Here is a 14,107-nt window from a genome sequence, read left to right as displayed (position 1 = left end):
TCTGTTTGTGTCTCTTCTTGCAATAAACACTTGCCGATTCAAAAGTCATGAAGGTATAAAGACCACCATTTAAGGTCATCATGAGAAATAAAGCAGATACATTTCAAGGAATCAGAATTTGCTGAGGGTAGCAGTGACAATTTCACAACAGGAATCTTGTGAACGGATGTGTTTCCTGTTCATTTGAGGAAGAACAGATTTCACAATTCACAAAAATGCTAAACATGCAGAATTCATATCAGCAAAGTTGGGTTAAGTTTGAATAGACATAATGTGTGGCAAAAAAAAGACAATGGGTAACTTTTTTGTATGGACTCTCTTCACAATACAATGAACATAACAGAACAGCTCCATGGCATTACCAAAACGTCATTAATGTTCATCTTTGAGGTCTAGTTTGTTTCCTGTGAACCTGGGAGCTGTGTTGTCCGGGGGAAGTAGCCCCTGGTAGGGTCTCCCAAGGCAAATTGGTCCCAGGGGAGGGACCACACTAAAGGCGGTTCAAAAACCCCCTATGAAGAGGCAACAACGTGTAAAAGCTACCTCGCCTGGATCAGGGAGACCGGGGCTACCTCCTGGAGCCAGACCTGGCGGGGATGCTCGTTGGCGAGCGTCTAGTGGCCGGGCTTTTGTCCATGGGGCCCTGCCGGGCTTAGCCGGAATGAGCAAGGTGGAGCCGCCGCCTTGTGTGCCCCCCACCTGCAAGGATAGGCATAGGGATCGGGTGCATTGCAAACTGGTCAGCAGGCAAAGGCGGGGGCCTTGGCGTGTTGATCCCTGGCAGCTTAGACTGGTTGTTGGCATGTGGAATGTCACCTCTCTGGTGGGAAAAGAATCAGAGCTGGTGCGGGAGGTCAAGCGCCGGTGAGAGGCGCCGGGCGGGTGTAGGGATACTGACAAGCCCCTGCCTGAGCGCCACTGTTTTGGAGTTTTCCCCGGTGAACGAGAGGGTCACCTCTCTGCGACTGCAAGTTGCGGAGAGGAAGGCTCTGACTGTTGTTTGTGCCTAGGCACCAAACAACAGTTCAGAGTATGCAGCCTTCTTGGAGTCACTGGGCGGGGTCCTGGAAGGACGGCTTGCCTGATCTGAACTCAAGTGGTGTCTTGTTATTGGACTTCTGTGCTCGTCATGGATTGGCCTTAATAAACACCATGTTCGAACATAGGGCTGCTCATAAGTGTACTTGGTACCAGAGCACCCTAGGCCGTAGATCAATGATCGACTTTGTGGTCGTTTCATCAGACCTGCGGCCGAATGTTTTGGACACTCGGGTGAAGAGAGAAGCAGAGCTGTCAACTGATCACCACCTGGTGGTGAGTTGGAATAGATGGCGGGGGAGGCTGCGGGACAAACCGGGTCAACCTAAACGTGTAGTGAGGGTGAACTGGGAATGTCTGGCAGAGGCCCCTGTCCGCAAGGTCAGGAATCTGAATGGGCCGTGTTCAAAGCCTCCATTGTGGAAGTGGCTACAAGGAGTTGTGGCCAGAAGGCTGTCGGTGCCTGTCATGGCGGCAACCTGAGAACATGTGGTGGACACCGACGGTGAGGGAAGCTGTCAGGCTCAAAAGGAGGCCTTTCGGACTTGGTTAGCCCAGGGGTCTCCAGAGGCAGCACACAGGTACCGAGTGGCCAGAAGGGCTGCAGCTTCTGTGGTTGTGGAAGCAAAAACCCGGGTGTGGGAGGAGTTCGGGGAGGCTATGTAAGGACTTTCGTTTGGCCTCAAAGAAGTTCTGGCAAACCGTTAAACGACTCAGGAAGTGGAAGCAGGGATTGGCTTAAGCTGTTTTCAGCAGGGATGGAGAACTGCTGACCCGGAATGAGGATATTGTCGGGCGGTGGAAGGAACACTTTGAGGAACTCCTGAACCCAGCCAAAACATCCTCTGATGAGAAGGCAGAGTTTGAAGGCCTTATCTATATCCATGGCAGAGGTCGCTGAGGTAGTCAAGAAGCTACTCAGTGGCAAGGCGCCAGGTGTAGATGAGATTCGCCCTGAGATGCTAAAGGCTCTGGACATTGTTGGGCTGTCGTGGCTGACACGCCTCTTCAATGTCAAATGGAATTCTGGGTCAATACCAGTGGAATGGCAGACCGGGGTGGTGGTTCCCATTTTTAAAAAGGGGGACCGGAGGGTGTGTCCCAACTATCTGGGTATAACACTACTCAGCCAACTGGGCAAAGTTTATTCCAGTGTGCTAGAAAGGAGGCTCAGGCCAATTGTCAAACCTCGGATACAGGAGGAACAATGCGGATTCCAACCTCCTTACCCTGGCAGGGCTGCTTAGGGGGGCATGGGAGTTTGCTCATCCAGTCTACGTGTGCTTTGTGGACTTGGAGAAGGCCTATGATCGTATCCCCCGGGGGGTCCTGTGGGAGGTACTGTGGGAGTATGCGGTACTGGGGCCATTGATAGGAGACATCTGGTCGCTGTATAACCAAAGTGGGAGCTGTGTCCGCATCTTCAAACACGTTCCCGGTGCGTGTTGGCCTCCGCCAGGGCTGTCCCTTGTCACTGATGCTGTTTGTGATCTTCATGGACAGGATCTCAAGGCGCAGCCGAGGGGAGGAGGGTTTTCAGTTTGGGGACCTCAGGATTTCATCTCTGCTTTTTGCAGATGATGTTGTCCTGTTGGCTTCATCAAGCTGGGACCTCCAGCAGACATTGGGGCGGTTTGCAGCCGAGTGTGACGCAGTTGGGATGAGAGTCAGCACCTCCAAGTCCGAGGCCATGGTTCTCTGCCGGAAACCGGTGGATTGCCCCCTCCAGGTGGGGAGTAAATCTTTGCCTCAAGCAAAGTATTTCAGGGTCTTGTTCACAAGGGTAAAATGGATCGTGAGATTGACAGGCAGATCGATGCAGCATCAGCAGTAATGCGGGCGTTGTACCGGACCGTAGTGATGAAGAGGGAACTGAGCCTGAATGCAAAGCTTTCGATTTACCAGTCGATCTACTTTCCAACCTTCACCTATGGTCACAAGCTATGGGTAGTGAGCGGAAGAATGAGATCGCGGCTACAAGTAGCCGAAATGAGTTTCTTTCGGAAGGTGTCTGGGCTTAGCCTTAGAGATAGGGTAAGGAGCTCAGAGATCCGGGGAGAGCTCGGAGTAAAGCCAATTCTCCTTTGCGTCGAAAGGTGCCAGTTGTGGTGGTTTGGGCATCTGGTTAGGATGCCTCCTGGGTACCTCCCTTTGAAGGTTTTCCAGACAAGTCCAACTGGGAGGAGACCCCGGGGCAGACCCAGAGCTTGCTGGAGGGATTATATATTCTGTCTGGCCTGAGAATGCCTTGGAATCCCCTAGGAGTAACTGGAAAATGTTGCTGGGGAGAGGGACGCCTGGGTCACCTTACTGAGTAGGCTGCCACCGTGACCCCGGATAAGTGGAAGATAATGGATGGATGGATGGTCTAGTTTGTTATGATTCAGTTTCCTTTAATCGTAAAGTCTTCTGCTTCTTCTGGTTGTGTCCTGTGAATGCATTTCAGCAATTTATCTAAAAGTGAGTGAGTCATCTTCACATAAATAGCATATAAAATAGAACTGCTACAGTCAAAACATATGCTCAATGGCTGCCACTGGGCATAAAAAAAATTCAACATGCATGGCCTTTTCATATAAAAGCATCAAAAATGCTTATCAGCTGTTGTGATGCAGTTTTTGCAGATTTTGAATAATCTGTTTCTCTTCTGGCAAGACACAAAATATCCATAATTTTGGTTTTGTTTGAGCTTTTATGCAAATAAAATTTAAGCCTTGACCACATATTCTGTCAAATCTTTAATGACACAAAGCTGCTGAAATTACAAGATTTTGCTCTCAGTAAGCCAGCTGAAGACAAAAGGGAAACAGACAGATAACAATTTCTTTGTTAATTGGTTTTATAAAAGTTTGGCATTTTGGCCGTCACCATCTTGTTTTTACACAAGCCAGAGTTAACTTTATTAGGGCAAAGGCTTCACTTTTATCCTGGTTGACAGGTCGACATGGTAGCGACAAGTCGATCAGATGTAGCCATGTCCTAATGCACACCCAGCTTTGTTTTCTATTTCACTCTAAATTGGACCTAAATTTACAATCTTGATTTATTGAAAAAGACTTAATTCAATTAAAAAAGATATTAGCAACTGAGAAGTCCTGCGCTTTCTGTTAAACTTTTAAAGAGGCCTGCTTTGTACTCATTTAAATCTCTTTTGAATATTGAAACTTTATTTAATCTCAGTGAGGTCAGGACAAACAGAGATTAAGGGTACAGCAGATAGTACAATATCAAACAGAAACACAGAAAACATAAATCACATTGCTTTTATTTACCTTTAATACATATACACTTCCTCCAAAATCCTCAACAAACTACAACACATTCAAAACTCTGCCGCCCATCATTCCCCCCCTCCCGCACCAGAGATCATATCATCCCTGTCTTTCAGAACCTCCACTGGCTCCCCATCCAACAAAGAATCCGATTGAAAATCCTCCTCATCACCTACAAGGCCCTCCACAACCTAGCCACCCCCACCTCACTGACCTTCTTCACCAATACACTCCCGCCTGCAACCTCAGATCAGCCAAAGGCACACCTCCTCACCCCTCTCACCCGATCCAAGCAACAGACATGGGGGAGCCTTCTCTATTGTATGTATTGTCAAAGACAACTATGCGGAACTCCATTCTAACAGGTCAATGTTCAGTCTTTGAGAAAGGACAGCATTTTTCTGTACTGAGGGATGTCTTGTCAGAAAAAATTTAAACATGGGTATTTGAACAGATTACCATTGCAGAAGACAGTGTTGAGCATAACTTTATTTGTCTGCTCCAACCAGACTGGTCTTTCTATTTTGCACATCAATGCTATAGTGATGATGTTGAACCCTGTAGAAAATTCTTTTCAGAAAGGACGATCTCGCTCCAGGGGTGGCGTACCAATTGGTGATCCCCACACAGCGGAAGCCCAGGCGCTGGTAGAGCTGGTGGGCTGCGCGTGTGTACGCCGTTGTTCCCAGGACAACAGTGGAGCATCTCTGAGCGACAGCAAACTCTAGAACCTTCCGTCCCAGTGCGACACCAACTCCACAACGTCGAAACCTCTGGTCAACTGACATCCGCTGCAACTCGACAGCTCCTCCTGACTTCTGATGGCTGACTGCTGCTACAACACCCACCACTTTGCCTTCCAGCTCTGCTACCCACAGACAGGAGTCTGAGGTGGAGGCCAAGGCCACAGCAAGAACATGTTGAAGAAAGGTTGTGAAAATGCAGTAATGGGAAAATCATTCAGTAAAAAACATATTCATTCAAATCGTTTTTTTCACACCTTCGTAGCAATAAGAGATGGTAGGCCTCCTAATCCAACATAATCTTATTATCAAATGTGGGTTTTCTTCTGTCACAATAATCTTAGAGTTGTAAAGTATGCTATGTTCTATTATATAGTATATACTGTATTTTGATATCTTGTCAATAAAAAAAAAGAATCCTTTCTGTTTCAATTTGTTTCAGAAACCCTGTGTTCAGGAGGGTTAGGGTCAGGGTATATTTGTGTATTGTGAATCAAGGTTAGGTGATGTTTTACTTGGGTGCCTCATTTCTAGCATATGCATTAGAACTGTAAGTCTGAAATAGCGGGAGATCATTTCTCAACCGATACGACTATTGAAGTTTACATTCAGAAATGAGTGTACCTGATGATTTCATGTAAAACCCTTCGATATCTCCCATGTCTCCGCTCAAAGCGTGCTCCAGGTAAGCATGGACAACACGTCTGCTGTAGTAGTAGCGCCCGCACAGACAAACTGCAGGGAGTAGTCCTATCATCCACCAACACATGGTGAGGATGAAACATATAACTGCCAGAGGAAAGATAGGGACAGATGTATTAATGCAAAGAAGATAAACATTCTTTGAACTATCTCCATTGCTGCAGATCAAAGTTGATACTTTTTTTGACAGAGTTAACACAAGAGAACAATAAAACACACAAACAAACAAAAGAAAAAGTGCCTGTTTTTGTCACAAATGGGTAGCTTTAAAAAGTCTTTAAAAAAACTGCTTTTTAGAGCATACAATCTCCTGATCTTTGGTCAGTCTTTTAAAAGGATAAACCCTTCTCAGTGTGCTTCCAATTACTTTTCCACAATGCAGAAGTTATCACTTCAATGTATCATTTCAGAATTAGTCTTACTTGTCATAGCAGTATAGAACAGGATACTCTCTGGGTGATGTCTTAAGCTTCTGAAGGCGGTGTCTGGTACCATCTCCATCACTCCTTCAGAAAAGATCCTCTGTATTTCTGGTTGGTCTGCCGGCTCAAACTTACGCACAACTATTGTCTGATGTCCATCTTGAGCTTTAAGTCCTTTTTGGACATCATTTTTTGCTCCTTTGTCCTGCATATCAAAGTTTTAAAAATGATTTGTAATTTGGGTAAAGAGTATGCAGGTATAGGACTAGTAGCTTGGGTCCAACCGCATGCAATAACATCACCAATAACTGTGCTGTAAGTTGTGCATGTTTCTGTCTTCAGTCTCTGGTTTGCAGTTGTTTTCAGAGCAGTTATCAGTGAGTGTCCAGACAGATAAGATCCCCAACTCATTTGGAGGCCACAAACACACACACACCCTCTTATCCGTTCCCATAGACGCTATGTGAAAAGAAGAGGGGTAAGCTTCTTGGAAAAGTGAGCCTAAATTCAAAGTTATCATGTTAAGGCATTACCAGTCAGCCAACTTACAAACGTTAACCATGAGTCAGTCAACAAATCACCTGGGTTTGCTCAGAGTTGAGTGTGAGGACAGGTCCAGGCTAAGCTAGCTGTGGATAAATGATGTGGTCAGTAAATACCTCCTAACTGAAAACTAGTTGCTTGGTTGGGTTGGCTCACTTCTTGTTTTCAGTTTCTACATGTGTTAAGTATAGAAGTTGTGATATGCAGGTGTTTTGGCTCTGGAGCTGCTTAAGGCACTTTAGATAAAGCTTGGCTGCAATGTAGCTTACTGCTTTGCTGTTAAGTAATTAGTAAAGTCAAGTCGTAATATTGTCAAAAGGTAATATTGTACTCTATTTTATTTATATTTATTTTAAAGTAGAATGTTACCTGAACCTGAACTTGCACTTCAGGGAAACTCTTTATCCACCAAAAGAATGGACATGCTAATAGACAGAAACTGCTCTGAAATAGTTACAATTAAGATCCGAACAAACACCAACTGTTGTTTGATCGAGGCTTAAACACAACAGAAACAGTTTATCCATGAGCACTACAAAGGGTTGTAGCTAATGCAATAGAGTCATTTTATTTATTTTTTCCCACTGACTGAAAATAGACCACGGCAGTGACGGCAGAAGGCGGGGGGTTGGGAGGCGGTAAGGAAACTGGCTGACTGACTCACTTCTAGTCCGAGAACTCTCAAAAGGTCTGTGGAGATCAAAAAGAATCAGTGTACATCAGACAAGGCCGAGTACGCCAAATGTGACATGAGGGTGGGATCAGCGGGATTCTATATTTAACCGCGATGACGCCTTTTGGTTGTGATGCATGTGAAATGATACTGAAACAAATGCTGGAGTGGAGGAAGGCAGGGATGAAGGGCTACAAGAGAGAAAGAGACAAAAACTGGAGACGCTGTCAAAGATGGAACAACAGGAGCAATTTTCAAGAATCATTACCTCCTGCAGCTAGCTCACTGTTATCTGAGAGACTGCGCTCATTCTTCAGCTACATTTCACAGTAATGTCACAAGAACCAAGTCATTAGGCAAACCTTGAATAGTTTTAAAAGATATTGCTCAGTAATGCAGATCAACAAATACACCCACACATGATCTCTTCTTTTCATCTCTTATTTCCTTTTGCAGTGTACATACTATGAGCACATGCTGCCTCCCACTCACTAACACTCTCTTTCCTATGACTTGATTAGTATCATTTTTATCACAGTTGATCTAATTTGCTTAGCCCTGATGTTCAACACTGTACTCTTCTTAGCATTCATCAAATAAAATTATCAATATCTATCTATTGATATGACAGAGCATTTTCTTAGTAACCAATATGTCAACAAATGTGTCCTGACAAAGTAAACTTAGCTCATTGGCTTATTATTAAGCATCTTTTGATCTTTTGATCCCTATGTCTGTGAAGGTTCTCGGTCATCAGGGTAATTCTAAGCTTATTCCAAAAGGCAACTTGGTTAAAGTTCTTGAAGACGTTTCACCTCTCATCCACCTCTGGTGGGGCATCAGCAGCTTCAAATGACAGCCCCCCACACCCCCACACCCCAGCTCTCTACTATCAAACACCTTGCGACCACTCAAAGCTGCTTTTACACTACATGTCACATTCAACCATTCACACACTCATGGCAAAGGCTGCTACATAAAGTGCCCAACTGTCAATCACTTATACCATAGTCATTCATTCATACCAATTGGCTATGCCACCGGGATAGGGTTCAGTGTCTTGCCCAAGGACACTTCCTGGGGAGCTGGTGATCGAACCTCCGACCTACCGATTGAAAGACGACCGACTCTACCACTGAGCCACAGCCACATTATGAAGTGTTGAATTCTCAGCCCAATCTGAGATCACACTCACACTTAGGAACATGCGAGCCTAATGACCCATCAACACCAGAAGTCAACAGCTGTTGACCTAGTATCACCTGCATAACAGGTTCCTAGGCCAGGTTGTCAAATACCGACCCTTTGTTAGATGCACAGCGTATCTTTTTGCATCTCATATTGACATCCCTGGATAGTGTCTGTTGCTTCTTATACCTTATACCTTCTTATACCAACGCATATAAAAGCCTCTTTTTTCTTCTCGTCTAACCCATGTCAAACATTAAACGGTCTGTTCGGTAAGGTTTAAGCAAAAAAAAAAAAAGATAGTTAAGGTTACAGAAAACATAAGTAACTTTAACATCAACACATATTTCACCAAGTTTCACATGGGACTCGATCCCAGTCTCCTTGGCAAAGATCCTGTGTTGTTTGGCATATCCATCACAACCAACCTAAGTCTATAGTTTGGTATTTAACAGCAATGACAATGGTTTCAAACTTCTCATGTAAATTGCATAAGCAAGTTTTAAAAAAATGTCACTGAAATGTTTTTTGTTGTTTTTTTCCCAAAGGTTATTCAAGCTTATTTCCTTTATTACCTGTGTCATGATGCAGCCATGATATATCAGTCTAAACTTACTTGATGTTACTGGTCGTACTGGGGTGACTTCCCGGTCAGTTGATCGTTTCATCATCTCAAAGTGGTTGCCAGATAAACATTTGCTGCTTTTCATCATCACTTTCTCTTGATTCCAAGGTCGGTCTAAGAGACTACTCAGAGCCAAGAGAGTTGCCTGTAGGTCTGTGATGTCATTTAAGCCTTTGACTGATTTGACACAAGCTTACATCATCTGAACCGCGTGATCCCCAAGATACATTTAGATTTTCTTCTTGTTTGTTATCCTAGTGTTGCAGTCGTATGAGTAAAAGGTCTTTTTCAACCTAATTTGGATGGTGACTCAGAAAATTCAAAAGGCACCCACAGCTAAAGCCTTTATACGAGACACATTTCTTTTATGCATTTAAATTTAAAGCATGCAAACTGTGCAATCCCATCCTTAAAACCTTCCTACAGAGGATGTAAATACATCTTAGCAAGCAACCCACACCTTTGAAAGAGAAAGTTAAACACTTTCAATAGAGTTTGTCAAAACTCAAAAATAGGTGCAGTGCACTGCAGGTCCAGACTGACTGACACTAAGGGGTGGCTGGGTTTTTTCAGAAGGGACCTTGTTTCTGAAGCAGTGCAGAAATGCAGATAAAAACGGATGAAAAGGATGTCAGTCAAATTCCAAAACAAAATTCTAAACAAGGCCTTATCCCTTAGCAATTCAGCAGGCAGTGAACTCTGCTACCGTTTAAGACTTCATTCGTTTATGCTAATTTATCTGCACTGAGTGGAAAGGAGAAGAGAGAGCTGGATGAGAGCCAGGAACAGTTTCTTTAGAATATCAGCAGTTATCTCTACACACACACACACACACACACACACACACACACACACACAAACTACAAGGAAACAGCTGTCCTTGCTATGTTTGCTAGCAAATGCTGCACTGAGTCAAATCCCGGGTGGTGTTCAGTTTGTGTTGAGTGGGCTACAGTGTGGAGGCTTCTGTCCTGGTCCGTCACATCCCTGTTCCCCCGCCATGCCTCTGGTCAAGTTGTGTTTTGCTGCAGATTTTCTTGCTAACTGGTGAGCATTAGTCACCCAGCTATTGTCTACAGTTGAATAAGAAAGTAATACGCAGTGATCAAAAATATAGTTGCAGTGTAATCACTACTTGCCGAAGAATGCATGTGTAACTGTGCCACATGTATACAGAAATTGTTTGAAAGAATACATTACTCAAAAGAACAAAACAGCTGCAACAGTATTCTAGGTTACACCAAAATCCTTTACAGGAGAGACAAAGTATCAGTGAATGTCTCACTCTGTCTTTCTCTCTGTTTCTCTGCAGAGCATGGGATTGTTAATTGTCAGTCTCTCCACAGCAGAACAAACAGTACGTGAGGGGTAGTGCACGGATGAGTGTATATTAATTGATTGCAGGAGGCTTTGTTCTTTCCGACAGTAAAAAACAACCAGCTTTAATAACATTTCCTCCAGCGGTTGCTGTCATGCTCTGAAAAAAGGGACGTGGGATGTGGTGTCAAAGGGACCCTGATCATTGACCTTTGACCACCAAATTCCCCTCTGATTATCCTCGGGTCCAAGTGGACATATGTGCTACATTTGAAGATATTCTCTCCAGGTTTTTCTTATGATTTCACAATTACAATAATTAGGCCGATGTACTTACGTGTACAGACAGACGAATACCTTTTGGCCACTATATAAATTTGCAGCCTTTGTTCTAGGTAACACTCGGCTACAGCAAACCGTTCTACAGAAGGGTGAAAAAAATCATATTTCAAAATTGAGGTGTACAACAGTTTCGGTTTGGTAAGTTTAAGGCATCAACCCCACTTAGTTAAGTTTAAGAAAGAATGGTTAGACTGTCAAACTAAGTCAACAGGACTGAGATGACAAACAGCAGCCTCCAGTACTCCTGTGTGAAAAAAAAAAAAAGCATCCTGGCAGAAAGCCCGGAAAGAAAACTTTGATTCAATCACAGCACAATGGTACTGGCCGGGAAAAGACCCTCTCTACTGTGTGTCAGTATCACCAGGAATGATACCAATCGTTATGCTGTATATTTTTGGATTTGCAACCAAATATTACAGTAAATTTGATGAAATATTTATGTTGTCCAATTACTTTACTGAGTATAAAGTGTAAAGACTGCATTACACACAGTTGACGTCTGGGTACAGTAGGTGACTGAAGACACAGCAAGATATCAGATAACACTGAGATTCCTGGATTAGCTCAGCAAGAGAAAAAAAGAAAGAGACAACAGTGCATTAGTAACATGAGTGACTCTTTTCTGAGGTGACACCTACGTGACACAGTCATCACCGGTAAATCAGAACAGAATGTACCCGAGGATGACAGAGAAAGTGGAGAAAAGAGGAGGGAGAACAGGGTGAGGGAGAGTTGACAGAGTTGGACAGAAAGACACAAAGAGGTGGTGAGATGTTGGGATGAACACAAAGCGTCATTCTGTGCTGTAGGATACAAGAGAGAGGAGTAATTAGAAGAATAAGGTAGTTAAAAACCTAGAATCAAAAAAAGGAAAAAAAGAAGAGCAGTAATCTGCAGGCTTCATGGACTCATTTTGTTTCAAGATTTTGATGTAGTAGATCGGTGATAGTTTTAATCAGTGAAGCCATGAAAAAAGGACACCAAGTGGTGAATGTTATGAGGAGGATGTTAGGAGGATCAATCTATGATATGTTTTATGAATAACGTAAGGTAGAGGGAGCAGACATGTTCACCCCCTTGATCTCCAGAAATGTGTTCAAATATGTTTTATCATTAACCAAAAGGATCAAATGTGAGACACAACTCTGCTACTTTAAGATCACATCCTGTCTTAAAGTTTCCTCCCACACCTCTGTGAATCCAAAACATGTTGAAAGCTAGTCATCAGTCAAGTTATCATGTCACGTTTCATATAAAAAGGAAGTAATTCATTCTTTTGCAGCAACCTGCAGTTTGTCCGTATCAGTGGGAGCTATATTACTTCAAAAGCCCTGAAAGCTCCTTACTACTTGGACAGAGATTTGCTTGAGGAATTTTCTGCCAAACTTTTAACAGGCTTTGTTTTATGTTAGCATTCTCATCAGCGCTCTCCTCAATGGTTTGCAGCAGAGCAGAGCTGAGATGGAAAGAAATGATTCATGCACTTCCATGCACCAATCAGGATTAAGAATATTCAAATCGAAAGATGGGTTGTTTGCTCATTAATGTTAGTTTAATTCTTAAAGCAAGGGTAGGTTATTTATTTTAAATAGTTTTTTGTGGTGCAGCTCGACAGATATCAATAAATGAAAAGAGCCAAAAAGAAAGAAAAAACAGCCATGATTTTTGGTCTTTGCAGGACAAATCTGTTCAATCATTTAATTTGGTCCAAATTAAAGCCTAAAAGGCACAAACTTTTCCGTCTCACTCATTGCATATGAACAGATTTTTCCACAAGCCTACATTAGCAGGCAAGAGTTGCATAGAAAGGGGGTAGCTAGGCTATGTCCATGTGTTGGAGGAAGAGATCTTTCTCCTTTGGCGACTTTAAAAATCTGGCTTACTCTTGCTACTTTTTTTGAAGTTGCCTTCTGCAGCTTTGATTATCAATACCTATGGAGGTTTCCACTGCCTTCAAAACATTCATGGGATCACTGGGTTCCATACTAACGATGGCAACATGAATGGGCCCTGTAGTTATGCTTTTTTAAATATAATGTCTCTGCCATTTTCTTAGCTGTATTTCACTGTAGACACAATAGCTTGCCTCAGAACTTTGAGAACGTGTTTTTAGCTTAAATTGCCAAGCTTACTCGTTTAAAACAGCTTTGATCTAGGGGGAGGGTGGACATCAATTCAGTGAGGTGATAATAGACCTTTGCTGAGAAACAGGTACTAACTAAATTTCCTACAGTAGCCTGCTTCTAATTGATGTGTCTTGAGCCATTATAACGCAGTGTATTTTATCGCACTCTTCCCTCTCTTGTTTTTACATCCTGTTCGTCACACTCCTTCCCACCCTTCAGTTTGTCTTCGTCCACTTGCTTGCCCTTCCTTCTGCTCTTTTTTTCCAGCTCTCTACTTATACTTCTCTCCAGCCCGTTGCTGCTGTCACTCTCTCCCCTTCCTCTTCGTATTCTCTCTGCCATCTAAATGACAACCTGACCGATGATGTCAGAATCCATTGGAGACATCTGTATGCAAGTGTCTCCATCTGTTCGCTGTGTGCTTGTGCTGGTACGTGTTTGCATATGAGTTTTTTTGGCACACTCAGCCCTCTTTGTGGAGCATCTGTCTTATGTGCGTCAACATTTCTGTGAATGGTAGGATTTCGTAAAAATATAAGTGCAAGGGGGACAGGATCACAGCAGAGTTCATGACGCACTCATCTCCTCAGTAACACTAAAATACAGACTGAAATGCATGTGCTTATATTTTGGAAAATATGTAGATATTTTTGGGCCACACTGTTGAGAAAATGTAGCCAGTTGGTTTTGCCTATGCACGTAAGAGTAAATCTTTTGTTTGCGTGTTTGTAGGTGTGCATGTACGCAGGCATGCGTGGATCCTGCCTGTGTGATGCAATGAGGAACGTCTGTCTCTCAGTGGGTCTCTCTCATGGCGTATCAACAACGCCATGCAGTGCCAACGAGGGTGAGTTCGCACGTGTGTGCGTGTGTGTGCACACTTAAGCCTTCCAAATGTTCTCTGCTGCAAAGAGATCCAAGTACATGACTCAAACGTCACACCTCTTCTGTTGCTATCTTTCTGTCTCACTCTCTTTCATACATATTCTCGTTTTCATCTCATTATATCAACAGTTAGCTCTGTTTTTCACCCTTATTGGCGTCAGAAACTTTTCACCTTCTTTTGTCTTTTTGTTACATACACACACATCACAGTTAACAGGTTGTTCTCTTTAT

General features: G+C 43.4%; 1 protein-coding gene across 1 annotated transcript; it reads right to left on the bottom strand.

Annotated features, from left to right (window-relative positions):
* Window positions 1–4,798: 4,798 nt before the first annotated feature.
* LOC138604793 (N-acetylaspartate synthetase-like) lies at window positions 4,799–6,388 on the bottom strand. The gene is made up of 3 exons (XM_069676782.1): window positions 6,178–6,388; window positions 5,678–5,842; window positions 4,799–5,196 (listed from the first exon to the last, which is right to left on the bottom strand). Exons 1-3 carry the CDS (start codon window positions 6,386–6,388, stop codon window positions 4,799–4,801), a joined length of 774 nt encoding a protein of 257 aa, XP_069532883.1.
* Between the last annotated feature and the right edge of the window lie 7,719 nt (window positions 6,389–14,107).

This window comes from Semicossyphus pulcher, unplaced genomic scaffold, assembly GCF_022749685.1.
Source record: "Semicossyphus pulcher isolate SPU_LCO1_2020_fin unplaced genomic scaffold, fSemPul1.0.p SCAF_27, whole genome shotgun sequence".
Taxonomy (NCBI): Eukaryota; Metazoa; Chordata; class Actinopteri; order Labriformes; family Labridae; genus Semicossyphus; species Semicossyphus pulcher.
This window is presented reverse-complemented; position numbering and strand designations above follow the sequence as displayed.